Below are 12274 nucleotides of genomic sequence, written 5' to 3' on the forward strand. Positions count from 1 at the left end.
TATTTCAATTTAACTCCAAAAGTTAAACAAAAGTCGTCACGTGTCACAAAAATCAAATGGTTATTTCTGACAAACTTGTTAAATAAATATAATTTATGAAACGCACGTTGAACTTTAATGGCTGTTAATTCAGGTACCATCAAGTAGAATATGAGAAACCAGTTTTTGAGATTTGAAGCGGTGATTTAGTTTGGGATGCGTTTTAATAAGGCTTATCGCATTTGTAGGCGTATTGTTGGAATTTATCGAACTCGTTATCTTAAACGTTGAATATCTCCGCAACGGCGCATATTGCATTTTGTGGATAGGTGATTCTTATGTAAAATTTTCCGCTGAACACATTGATGACATCGGATTTAAAAAAAAATGGGGGTGTTTTGAGATAAACGAAGTTTTAGTTTTTAAATGCGAAAATATCAATATTGGCAACACTGTTTGCAAAATCTGATGATGCCATTCGATTGTAAATTTAATAACCTTTAAAAAGAGTGTCTCATATTGTCTGTAGCTCTTGCGGCCTCTGAGATATGATGTTTTTCCAAAACATGGAGAATGATTTTTTGTCAAAAAATACAAAAATGGAAGGCCCCGCAATTGAAGGGGGTTGTCCGATTGACCCAAAACTGTGGATTTTTCAGTTTCGACCTAAAACAATTCATTTTATTCATTTTGAAGCGAATCGAAGAGGGTCGCTGCATTTGCCTGATCACTTGACATGCAATGACCCATCCATAATACAGTAAAGTCGCTTTTTACGCGGGGGATACGTGCCGCGTAAAAAGAAACCGCGTAAAAAAAACCATCGTTGATTTTGCATTCCGAGTGAAAGGAAACCAAAATCCGAGTAAAAAAAAACAGCGTAAATTCCGGAATCTGCGTAAAAAAAACCGCGTTAATTCCGGAATCCGCGTAAAAAAAGCCGCGTAAAAAACCGCGTAAAAAACGCGTAAAGAGCGACCTTAGTGTATATGAAAACATAAGGAAAAACGATGGTCTGTTAAGTTATTCATGTCATTAAAAACGATGTACTGAGGAATAATATATGTTAACAAAATCAAAATGAATCATGTCACTGCTATTTAATGTTGACTGTTCGTCCAACCGTCGTAAATTGAAAAATATTGAACCACATATCTATGAACCTGTCGGTGAATTTATGTTTCAATTATATAACAGATGCGTTACTCCATCCTGGACTTATGAAAAATGTTTTCTATATAACTTCAAGTTTTTACACAAGAAATTCTTTTGGTTTTCAAGTGTACAAAACAATATATGTTCTGTTCTGTAACCAAAGGTTTTGCAGCTACCTTATTTTAAACTAATTGTACGCCGAAATACATGCACTTGTTTAGAAAATTACTCTTGCAAAATAAAGAAGAATAACGTTTCGCGTTGGTACAGATATTTCATCCAGGCAAAACATTCATAGTAATACATTTTAAAGCTTTTATTCGCAGCGTTTCCTAATAACAAGCTTACCAGCAACTAAAACAGATTTTACCATGTTTATTGTCATTGTTCGTTTGGTCCTTTATTTTATTTAGTTGATTCTTTTAGCCCTTGTAAACTCTGGGAAAAGCAAATTTTGCTACAATTTTTGTTTGTATAGTTTTGGCGAACTTTAAACAATTTAAGTTTAATTTATATCATTTGATTATTTGTCATCGTAAAAAAGCTATCCGCCCTTTTGGAATACTGTACATATACATATTAAATAAGTATGTTATTCTGCATTCCAATAATTACCACTAAATGTACCATACTATACTGCCTATAATCGCATACCAGTCCCATAAGGATTTTCATCGTTTTTGAGTTAAATATCAGATTTCATCCATTTCATGCTTTACTATCGATTAAGAAAACAAAAGAGTATGTTTTATTTGAGTAAGTCAGAAAAAAATTCGAGGTCGAATTGTCCCATCTTAAAAATAACCGCATGTCAGTCCCACCATACTCAGAAAAAAGTAAGGTCATATATTTTCTTCAATCCTTTTAACGTAGACTTGGTGTTGTTTTTTAAACTTTTTACTGTTGAAAAAAAAACATCAAATAATTAATAAGCAAGTTTGTATCAAATAAATTCCACAAAAAAGATAATTTTAAGTAGATACTGAAACTGTAACTTTTTTTGAAAGTTAGTTCCCGAAAGGCTTCTGGTTTCGTCAATCAGAGGGATAATAGCCTTGAGCAAAGCTGTTTTCTGTAAGGAGTTAATTTCCTGAGGATGATCTGCTCACTTGAAATGATCTTTCAAGTTGAAATTGTCGGAACTCAGGAGAAATCGTTTTAAGTTGCTTAGTTAAAAACAGCTCGTACCTCTTTTCATCGCCGTCGTCTTCCGTCAAGTCACTGTTGTAATGAAATTGGAAACTTCTCTTTCTCAACACCATTTTTTCAATATGCTAAATGCACGGACTAATGCGGAATAATTTTATTCGGCACGTGTTGCGAAACACTGAAGACGTAAGAAAGGAAATTATCCAGCAGCATATTCAAGACTACAACCTTATATTTTACCTTTTCAACGACGACCTTGAAGTCGGGGTAAGTAATGGGTGGACGTCTCCGCCATTCTCCATGCAGCATATTTAGAAGCTGTCTACGGCCATACACGTCTGCCCATATTCAAAATACTTGAGAAAATTATGATTACCCCTACACCGAGCGGTTGAAAGTGGGATTGGTATGCGATTATTTTGCTACTCGATGGCCTTAATAATCGTATATCAGTCTCTTCCTTATTTTTCATTGTACTGCCGCTATTCGCTTAACAGTCCTATGTAAAAGTCCTATGTTTTCTTGTTTTTTTTTTTGCGAAAATGGGTCCATTTTGGTATGCTCTACAAGAGTAGCCATTAAAATCGAGATTGTGGGAATCAAACCTTACTTTTTTGATGGCTTTTCTTGAAAAACATACCAAAATGGACCCATTTTCGCAAAATTTACATAGGACTCTCAACTTTTACATAGGACTATTATGCGAATAGCGGCAGTGTAGTTTTCACGAAAAAGTTATGATTAGGGTCTATTTCATTACATTATGTCGAAAAAATAAGAATAACCCTCTCCAAACAGGTTCAAATCCCAAAACAAAAAAAAAAAAACAAAATATCTTCAAACGCTGTTTTCTCAACTCGTTGATTTTCCAGAAGGGACTGATATGCGATTATAGGCAGTATAATGTCGTTGACAATGTTTAGGCACCCTGTACAAATATGAGTTGAATTAAAGTACTGTATATATATTTTTTTATTATGGATACCTCTTGATTGCCATATCTAGCCAAACATGTGAAAGGGCCCATTTGCCATATGTTAGCACGCCACAATTTCACGTTTTTTAATGAACACAAGCGTAACAATCTTACTTGTAAGAGTAGATTACAAGTAAGATTGTTTAACTAAAACAAAATACTTCAATCAACAAATCTTATTGGTAAGGGTAGATTACGCCTAATTTAGTGAGTATCGCAAATCTGTGCAATGCAACATTATTCTATTGTTCTATCATTAGTACGACAGGACATCAACAATATTAAAACATTTACACGTACGATAGTATTAGAAGCTAAGTGTAACTACAAAGAAAAAGACAGTACACAAAATTAAATAATCAATCCATGAAATATATATTTTGGAGTACAGTTGAGTATAACAAACCTAAAAAAAATGATATGTTACCTCTCATGATAGTTTTTTTTTGTATGCCTGTAGGGCATTGGACAGAAGTGCCACTGCGACAGAAATGATTGTCTTTTGTGGCTGGCCTCGATAGCTTTACACAGATTACAGGATGCTCGAGCTTATTGATGAAGTTGAGCTAGTTGATTGTAAGCCTGTGCCTCAATTCGGAACAACATGGTTGTTAAAATCGGTGACCGTTTTGGGATTGGTGCTTCATTCCCGGTATGGAGTTGAGAGGTAACTTCCGAAGAAGTTGAACCTCGATGAAGCAAGAGCTCCGCAAAAGCAAAGCAAATGCGCTGAGCTCTCAGGTTCAGCGTTGCAGCAGCGGTAATTGTCGGTTGGGACTTTGCCGATTTTCTTTCAATGACAACCCTGTGCACGTTGTCAATGAGATGCTATTTCTAACTTTTCTCATGTACTTAGTTCGCTTTTAATGGCCGATATGGAGGTACCCAGAAACGGTTTCGGTCCAATGAATTACTGAGCAGATCCTTGTCTTGCCAGGTTGTCGGCATGTTCATTTCCCTCGATTCCACAATGTCCGGGTACCCAAAGCATCATAACTTTGTTGAGGCGGAAAAGTTCCCTGAGTGTTGCAATGCACTCCCAGACTAGTCTGTTAACACATGTGGCAGACTTTAATGCCAGCAGTTCGGCCTGACTGTTTGGTAAGATTCCGATATTTGCCTGTCTATAGTTGCGCATCAGACATATCGTAGCACATATATATATACTGCGTAAACCTCTGCTTGAAAGACCGTTGGCCACTTTTCCAAGAGATAGTAGACTGGTTCGTAGATCCCTGACCCAGTCTGGGACCCGATTTTTGAGCCATCCGTGTACAATCGGATGATGCCCGATGGAATACTCTGCTCTCCATTGTTCCAAACCGAACGATCTGTGTCAATCACCAGATATGAAACGCCCATGTTAGATTTTGCTTCCATCCAGTCTGAGACTGTTGTTACTAAAGGTGATAGCTTGACCCCCTTTAAGATGCTTAGGTGACCCGTTAGGTAGTTTTCGAGCATTGTTGTGTTTCTTTGTAGCCTCAGTGCACCAAGCTCTGCCTTCTTTTTCACATGCAGACGTAGAGGTAGTAAGAAGAGCATGGTTTCCATGGCTTGGCATTGTGCGCAGAGCACAGGCAACTGAAAGACAGGCCAGTTGTTGAGCTTTGTTAAATTTTACCCGAGCTTTCGTTTTATTTACCCTAGACTGCGTAGGTTATACGTGGCCGAGCGGGTTAGTAACGAAAAGCTGAAACTCAAAAGGCTGAAACCCGAAAGGCTGAAATTCGAAAGGCTGAAAAGTATGTTTCATAACGAAAGGCTGAATGCACAAAAGGCTGAAACCACAAAAGGCTGAATGAACGAAAGGCTGAAACATGAAAGGCTGAAACTTTTGTAACTTGAATCATAATCGTTGAAAAATTCGGACACATGGGTAACAAACCTTTATAAGGTGACAGTTTTCAATGTTTGAGTATTAATTGGTTTGTGCAGTGGAAAATTAATTTTCGGCGACATTTGAATCTATACACACTTGCCTCTTGTACACGTTTCCTTGATGATTCAGGGCGAGACGGCCGAAGGCCGCGAGTGTGCGCCGGCGACCCGCCGTCGGAAGCGCCGGCCACTGCGGGGGGGCAGTCCCCCGCAGAAATCATCTCTGTATAGGTTCGTTCGTTTTCCTAGGTCTACTGACTCGTAGGAGTGTTCCCCTAGTTTAGTCCGAACGAGCGATAGCGAGTAAGGACAGCATACATTTCGGACAATCGAGTCGGCCGTAGGCCGCGAGTGTTTTTTTAGAAATGAACTTTGTGAATTTCAGCCTCATGATTTCTCAGCTTTTCGTGATTCAGCCTTTCGTGTTTTCAGCCTTATGTAGCTTTCAGCCTTTCGGATTGCAGCCTTTCGTGTTTCAGCCTGTTGTAGTAGACCCTGGCCGAGCAATGGTGATGTAAGACCAGAGTGCTAATTGTGGTTTCAAACCCCACTGCAAGCTTAGATCTTTGGAGTTGCCTTCTTGATAGAGTATTCTAGTTGAACAGTCCAAATCAGCTTTTTATCCAGAATGATTCCGAGATATTTGGTCTTATTGCTGAAACTCAGTCTGATCCCATTCAATAGTGGACGAGTGATTGAATGCACCCTTCACTTGGTAAAGGGTATAATGACTGGGGGTGGGGATTACGTTCAACCCTTCTTCTAAGCCGTTTGTATTCGACTAGAAAGAGTTGCAGGACATAAACCAATGACTTCGTAGCCTAGCTACGATAGCTTAGTGAGAAGAGCACCAGTGAACATAGCAGTGAAGAGAGAACTCCTCCCTGAGGACACCCTTTTACTGCCTCAACTGTGACAGATGTATTTCCCAATGCAGCTGTGATCTTCCTGCTCGAAAGCTCGGCTTGAATTTAGCTCATTGTAGAATTATCGACTCATTTATTTTGTAGAGCCGTGTGAATTGATGCAAAGGACATGTTATAGAAAGCTCCCTTTATATCAAGAAAAGCATAGACCGCTGTTTCTTTATGTTTTTTTTTGACCGGCTTCGGTATAAACCCCACCAACTTAACGTTCCGCCAGCATCAACTTCGACCTGGTGGTTACTGTCTTCTTTGGACACCGCTTTTTTAATAAGTACTTAAGTATTTATTAGTAGCTTAAGTATTTATGATAAAAATAGTAAATAATGAGTATGTGTGGCCAATCACAAATGTTGACTTCTCAACACTGTTAGAAAAAATGTAATTTTAATTGTTAAGATTTGTTTGTTTTCGCAATTAGGACTTATCATTCGTAGGGATTTAAACCTACTTGTCAGATTGGACATCGCTCAAGCAGAGTCAAGCAGAGTTAGAATGTCCTCACAGAATCGGACTCTGGATCTCGTTCTGGCTTAGCGTAGCTCGGCGCTGTATTTCGTTTCACCAGGGCATATCACAGTAGATTCTCCGTTTCGTTAACGGGCAGTTAATTAAAAGCTTCTGTGATCCTATGCTCATGATAGTTATCTAAAACTCCACAGTTTTGAACGAAAGGTTCCGTCTAGCCCTGAGAGTGTAAATTCAGATTTCTCTTGCATCTCATAAAAAGTTTTTACGGTAGGATTCAACCGTAGACTTACGTTAAAAAAACAACTAATCTTACGTGGGCGGGTCGTTTTCGACCCATGTGTATTTTTTTATTGTAGCCCATGGAGAAATTGATGAAATATGGAAGCCAAATATTATTTTAAACGTCTTCTCCGAGAAACTTCACAGATTCGTCGTTTGCTATTGCGACTCCAGGAACATATTCGTTATTACTGTCAGCTGCAAAGTCTTCATTACTCGACTTTTCTAAGAAACGTCTTTTTTCTTCATATGGTATTAGTTAAAAAACAACGATCAAGTGCCAGATTGATTCAAAATCAATCAACGACATTCTAAACATCGCCTCTCAACATTGCATCTTCATCGATACGCGATATGCTCAATGCGATTGGTCGTCTCCCCAGCCAACAAAAATGAATAGAAATTATTGTAAATATATCTAAAGCAGATTTTTTTACAAAAACTTGTAGATCGCTGAAACTGGGAGAGACCGATATTTTGTGTACTCTACGAAATTTCATAAAATTTCATAAGCTGCAACTTTGTCGGAAACCGCAAAGCTCTTGCGTGTAAGAAAAAGAAGTTGGTATCGCTGCGCCATCTTCGCTGCAAATTTGCAACTTAATCTGAGCATCCTAATGGAAACCCTAATCACAGATTAACAGACGCAACACTGGAACCGAGCTCCATCGCCACAAAAATTGAAATGATTCAAAATTTCCAATCGAATAACAGTCATCGCGCGATAACGCCGTCTGGAGCGCTGTCATGCAATCTCATATACATTTTGTAGTTCCCTATTTGACACATGCACGTACGCTAGCGCTGATGTCGAAATACAAGACGAAAATGCAGCAGATGGTGCTAGTGTCACTAACATAAAGTACTGGTATCGTTCGAACGACGAAATTATTGAAAATTTGTTCAAAGTGTTATGTCTGTTAGTCTGTGCCCTAACTATATCAAAAAACTTTGTAGAAGATCGGAAATCGATTGGTTAAGCCGTGCGGGCTAATGATTACGTTTTGCTAGATTTCATTGTTAACTCAGTGTGCAGAGCAACCGGAGACGATAGAAGTGAAAGCGAGGAAAGTTGATGATACCTGCTTTGTTGTAATTCAATTTTTGTGCTGCAGAGACAGATACCGAGTGGCTACAAAAAGTAACAGAAGCGCCAGGAGAAGAAGTAGCGGAATAGCACTTAGTATAGCCTCCAATCGAAACGGAATTTAGTTTTCTGTTTTGATTATGGCGATAATAGCTGTCCTTTTCAGGATAAACAAGTTGGTAATTGGGTAATGGTTCTTCTTTTTTTAATAAGTCAACCGCCTTTAATTACGATACTTAGATATTTAATGAAGAATAGTACACTTAGGCATTAACACTTGTACTTTCTTCTATTATTTCACTACCTAAGTAGCACATAATGATGCAACTTACATAGCTTTTTTGCATCCATCGCATTAACTTGACTGTAATGTGTCTTCGTAAAGTACAAGAGAAGGAGTTTTTTACAGCCGGGTTTTTACGCGGGTTGTTTTTTTTTCCAATAACAAGATATCAATATTTTCAAATTTCACAAATTTTGGTGTAAATACTGAAAATTTATTACATTGTATTTTGGCCTTTAGAATGATCACTATCAGATTTAGTTAAAGTTCAAACGTGTTGTGATGGTTTTCTACATTATTTTATCAACTCAATTTAGTCTTTTTTACGTGGTTCCATACAAATTTGGAACGTATCTTCCATGTAAAAAACGGATTGTATAAATAATCGATAGGGGGGGGGGGGGGGGGGGGGAATATCAATGTACAAATAAATTGATTTTCAAACTATTGTTAAGGTAGAAGTCTTACATAATGTGGACGTAGGTGATCAGAAAAATATGATTTTGACAACAAAAGATGAATATGCCTCCTGTACATATATTTACCATTAGTTAAATACAAAACGGAAGATGTTGCAAAAGTGGTAATGCAATATTTTATGCTTATCGTATTGTTTTAAAGTATTAACACTGATTTTAACAAGCCTGAAATATATGTTTCATGGTTGAGCTGTAGATATAGTCTGGTATGCTAACAAATAAACACTAGAACAACTACTTGTACAGGGGTCTACAATATTGAGGTGCTAGTTATACATTAATGTAACAATGATACACTGTTTATACTCCCATGAATTTATAAAGGTTGCTAGTTACTTCAGCCAATTTCGAACAGAATCAAATATCGATCGTTAAGCAGGTATTAGACGACGCAAATATTTGCTATTTTTGGTACGATTCTTATTTGCACAAAATAAAATCTGTATTGAAAAATAGCAAATATTTGCTTCGTCTAATACCTGCTTTAGGATGTGTGATTTGGGTCGGAAACACAAACTAATGAAGCATTTGATATTTTACAATAAATACTGATTCATGCCGCGTGGTAATGGTAGAGAATTGTTGCATTCACTACACGAAACATTTGTTTTTCATGATTTCTTCGAATGAATGATGCGAAAAAAATCCTTTAACAAACTCTGGGTGTGGAAATGAGTTTGAATGAAAGACAGAAGAAGAATGAGGTTACTGTTTTGCCCATCCCAATCATTTTTTATTTCTTGATATTGGGTTGCTATGATGACTATCATAAAATAATGGAAATTGGACAAAATTTAGTAACTTCACCCTTGAAGAAATTCAGAAATTGATAGCAGAATAAAAGGTCAAACACAAATGATTTCATGTCCGGTATGCTGGAAAAGCTGCTTACCTGTGTAACTCTCAGTTCAGCTTGAGTTCGTCGTAGTTCAGCTGAAGTTTTATCGGCACGTTCTTGAGCACGATCTAATTCTTGTGATGTGCTCAAGGTCGACCTACCGAACGTCGTCTGCTTTGAATTTTGACCAAAAAAATAGAACAAATTGATGAACTGTACTATTGTTTAATGTTATAGACTGTAATCTACCTGTGACCGTTCAAGATCTGCTCGAAGTCGTTCATTTTCAAGTTCAAGTCTTGAAATTCTCTGTTTGGCGTTTTCCCAATCTGCTCCGCTACGCCCGACATCGGTGGCTGCCTTGTCCAACTCAGCTTTAGATTTACCGAGTTCACTTTGAGAACATTCAAGTTTGGATTCAAGGCGATCCTTCTCATTCAGCGCTCGGTGAAGACGAGTGGTGAGTTTTTCTACTTCACTATCTAGAGAATGTAATTTCATCTTGTATTCAGCTAATTCTCGTTCATGGAGCTCACGTTCCTCCTTCTTCTCTGATTCAGCGCGGTCACGTTGATCACGTAACTGCTGCATCTGTTTCTCCTTATCGCCGATAGCCTCTTCCAAGCTAGAGAGGGCTCCTTCTGAACTGCAATGATGAGCCTGCATGGCGCTTAGTCGTGCTCTGGCCATGTCCACCTGGTTGTCCTTCTCCTTTAATAAGTCCTCCAAATTCTCGATCTGCAGCGAGCAAGTTAAAATTTGATTACACAATTTTACATTATTTTTTAGACTTCTTTTGTTTTTTTTTCTATAATTTTTTTGATAGATTTAACACAAAACTAGACATTTTGACGATTACAGTCGCTCTACAATTATGGGCTAGTCAACGTGTTGTTGTTCAAAAATAAATATAAAATCGGAAAAATAATCAACTACTAATCTTCTACTGTCTATTTCTATGTTCTGATTCACAAATTGTACTTGCGATCAGCAATTAGTATTACTGCAGCTTAGTTACATAAGCAAATTTCAATCATTTTTTTTTCTTATCACAAAAAATTGAGTAAAACAATACATCGATGGAATCGAAAATTACAAGCAGTGTAGAGCTCAATACAAGACAATAGAAATATAATAGTAAACCAAGAAATTGAAGTAGATATTCGATCGATCTAACAAGCATAAATAAATCACGTAGAAGTTTACTAATATTTCGTCTATTCGTTTTTTTTTTGTTCGAGTGCTGTAGAGATTTTTTTACAAAACCAGATTACCTTTCGTTGCAACACATTGATTTTCCTATCCTTAATGTCCATATGCTCTTTGAGTTCTGTCAACTCAGTTTGAGCGCGATTTTTTTCCTGTACGGATTGCATTGCGTTCTGAGTTTTTTTCTCGATCATTCGGTTTTTTTCTTCGAGGCGATTTCTCAACTCTTCAACCTAAAAGAGAAAAAACAGTTTAAATTTTTGTGTGTCTTAAATAACTTTTCAGTTAGATAAATCAGACAAATTACTAATCCGCTGGTTAGAAACTAACAAGTGCAACTAAAGAGCGCAATATATTGAATAAAAATTGTCCTATCACACCCACACGTGCAAAAAATGGACTGCATTTTGTGAATAAGCTCCTACTTGAATAATGTAATTGTTTTGACTTCATGCATTAGCTACATATCATTTTGCATGCATGTAGTAGCAGCTAATTTGATGGAACGAAGAAACGACTTCCTATTCTATGTTGAAAAAAGTAAAATCAATCATATTTGGAAATAGTGAGCAATCCACCCTTCGAGACACGACGATAGTATTTCGCTGAAACAGGAGGTAATATGTAAGGATGGAATAACTTAAGATCTCTTTTAAAAATTAGTAATCAATGAAGATAAAAAAAACAAAAGTAATTATTAAGGATTAAAAAAAGAAAAATCCGTGCCTCCAAGAATTAATGTATGGTGTGTGATTCATTGTCGATTTAATTTGTGCTGCTATTTTTTTGGCGATGTAATTCTACTGTGTTTGCCAAGATAGCTAAGAAGTTTCTAAAGATAACCGAAAATAGACAGTACAGAACAGTCAGAATTGACGAAATCACACTCTATTTATTCGAAACAAAAACCAATACTACCACATACCATTTTACGTTCCATCAACTAATCAACAATATTGTTTGGGAAGATGAATCAAGAACATGTAGTTTGGGTTGTCCGTTCATGTGGAGAAGGAAAAATTGTAAAGCATGTCTTAATTGCAATTGCAATGTAAGATCTAAATGAAGTGCACTGTTACCTTGTGTAGTATTTACATAATATTGTTTTTTGTAGTACAGACTATGTTTACACGTATTAATTTGCCTTCTATTGTGGTTTTGTAATGGTTTCATTTGTTTAACATATTTCGACTGTATAGTAAATATGTATAGTGAACATTGAAATTACATTAGAACGAATGCGTCGAAGAATTGTTCGTGTTATTCTTTTTTAAATTAAACTGCAGTGCTGTGATTGAGAACGGTATCATTAAAACCTTTCAGTTTTAAATAATAAATTTCATTCTATTTTGTTTGCTACTTTGAAACAATTAGTCCAAAAACTATTTTGAATAGAAAAGTAAGATATTATGTTTGAGTTAGATTTACATAAGAAATACCTTAAATAACAGTATTTAGAAGAAAACGTGGCTTATTTATAGATGGCTTAAAAAGGGAAATCTGACAGTATCAAATTATGGAATGAAATCAACCCTTTTATATTGCTCTGCATAACAAACGCGTAA

At 36.7% G+C, this 12274-nt stretch overlaps 1 protein-coding gene across 5 annotated transcripts in view; it reads right to left on the minus strand.

Moving 5' to 3' along the window:
- Positions 1-12274, minus strand: part of LOC129733279 (protein Wnt-2) — a 117529-nt gene that overhangs the window by 17445 nt on the left and 87810 nt on the right. For 2 of the 5 annotated variants that reach the window (XM_055695037.1, XM_055695034.1), the window contains exons 12-15: positions 11635-11652; positions 10775-10942; positions 9750-10238; positions 9555-9671 (exon numbers count right to left, since the gene is read on the minus strand). In XM_055695037.1, coding sequence (XP_055551012.1) covers positions 9555-9671; positions 9750-10238; positions 10775-10942; positions 11635-11652 — 792 coding nt within the window. Of the gene's footprint in view, positions 1-9554; positions 9675-9749; positions 10239-10774; positions 10943-11634; positions 11653-12274 lie in introns of all 5 variants that reach the window. The other 3 variants (XM_055695036.1, XM_055695033.1, XM_055695035.1) reach the window with 2 other exon arrangements.

Source organism: Wyeomyia smithii, chromosome 3 (genome assembly GCF_029784165.1).
Source record: "Wyeomyia smithii strain HCP4-BCI-WySm-NY-G18 chromosome 3, ASM2978416v1, whole genome shotgun sequence".
NCBI classification, from domain to species: Eukaryota; Metazoa; Arthropoda; class Insecta; order Diptera; family Culicidae; genus Wyeomyia; species Wyeomyia smithii.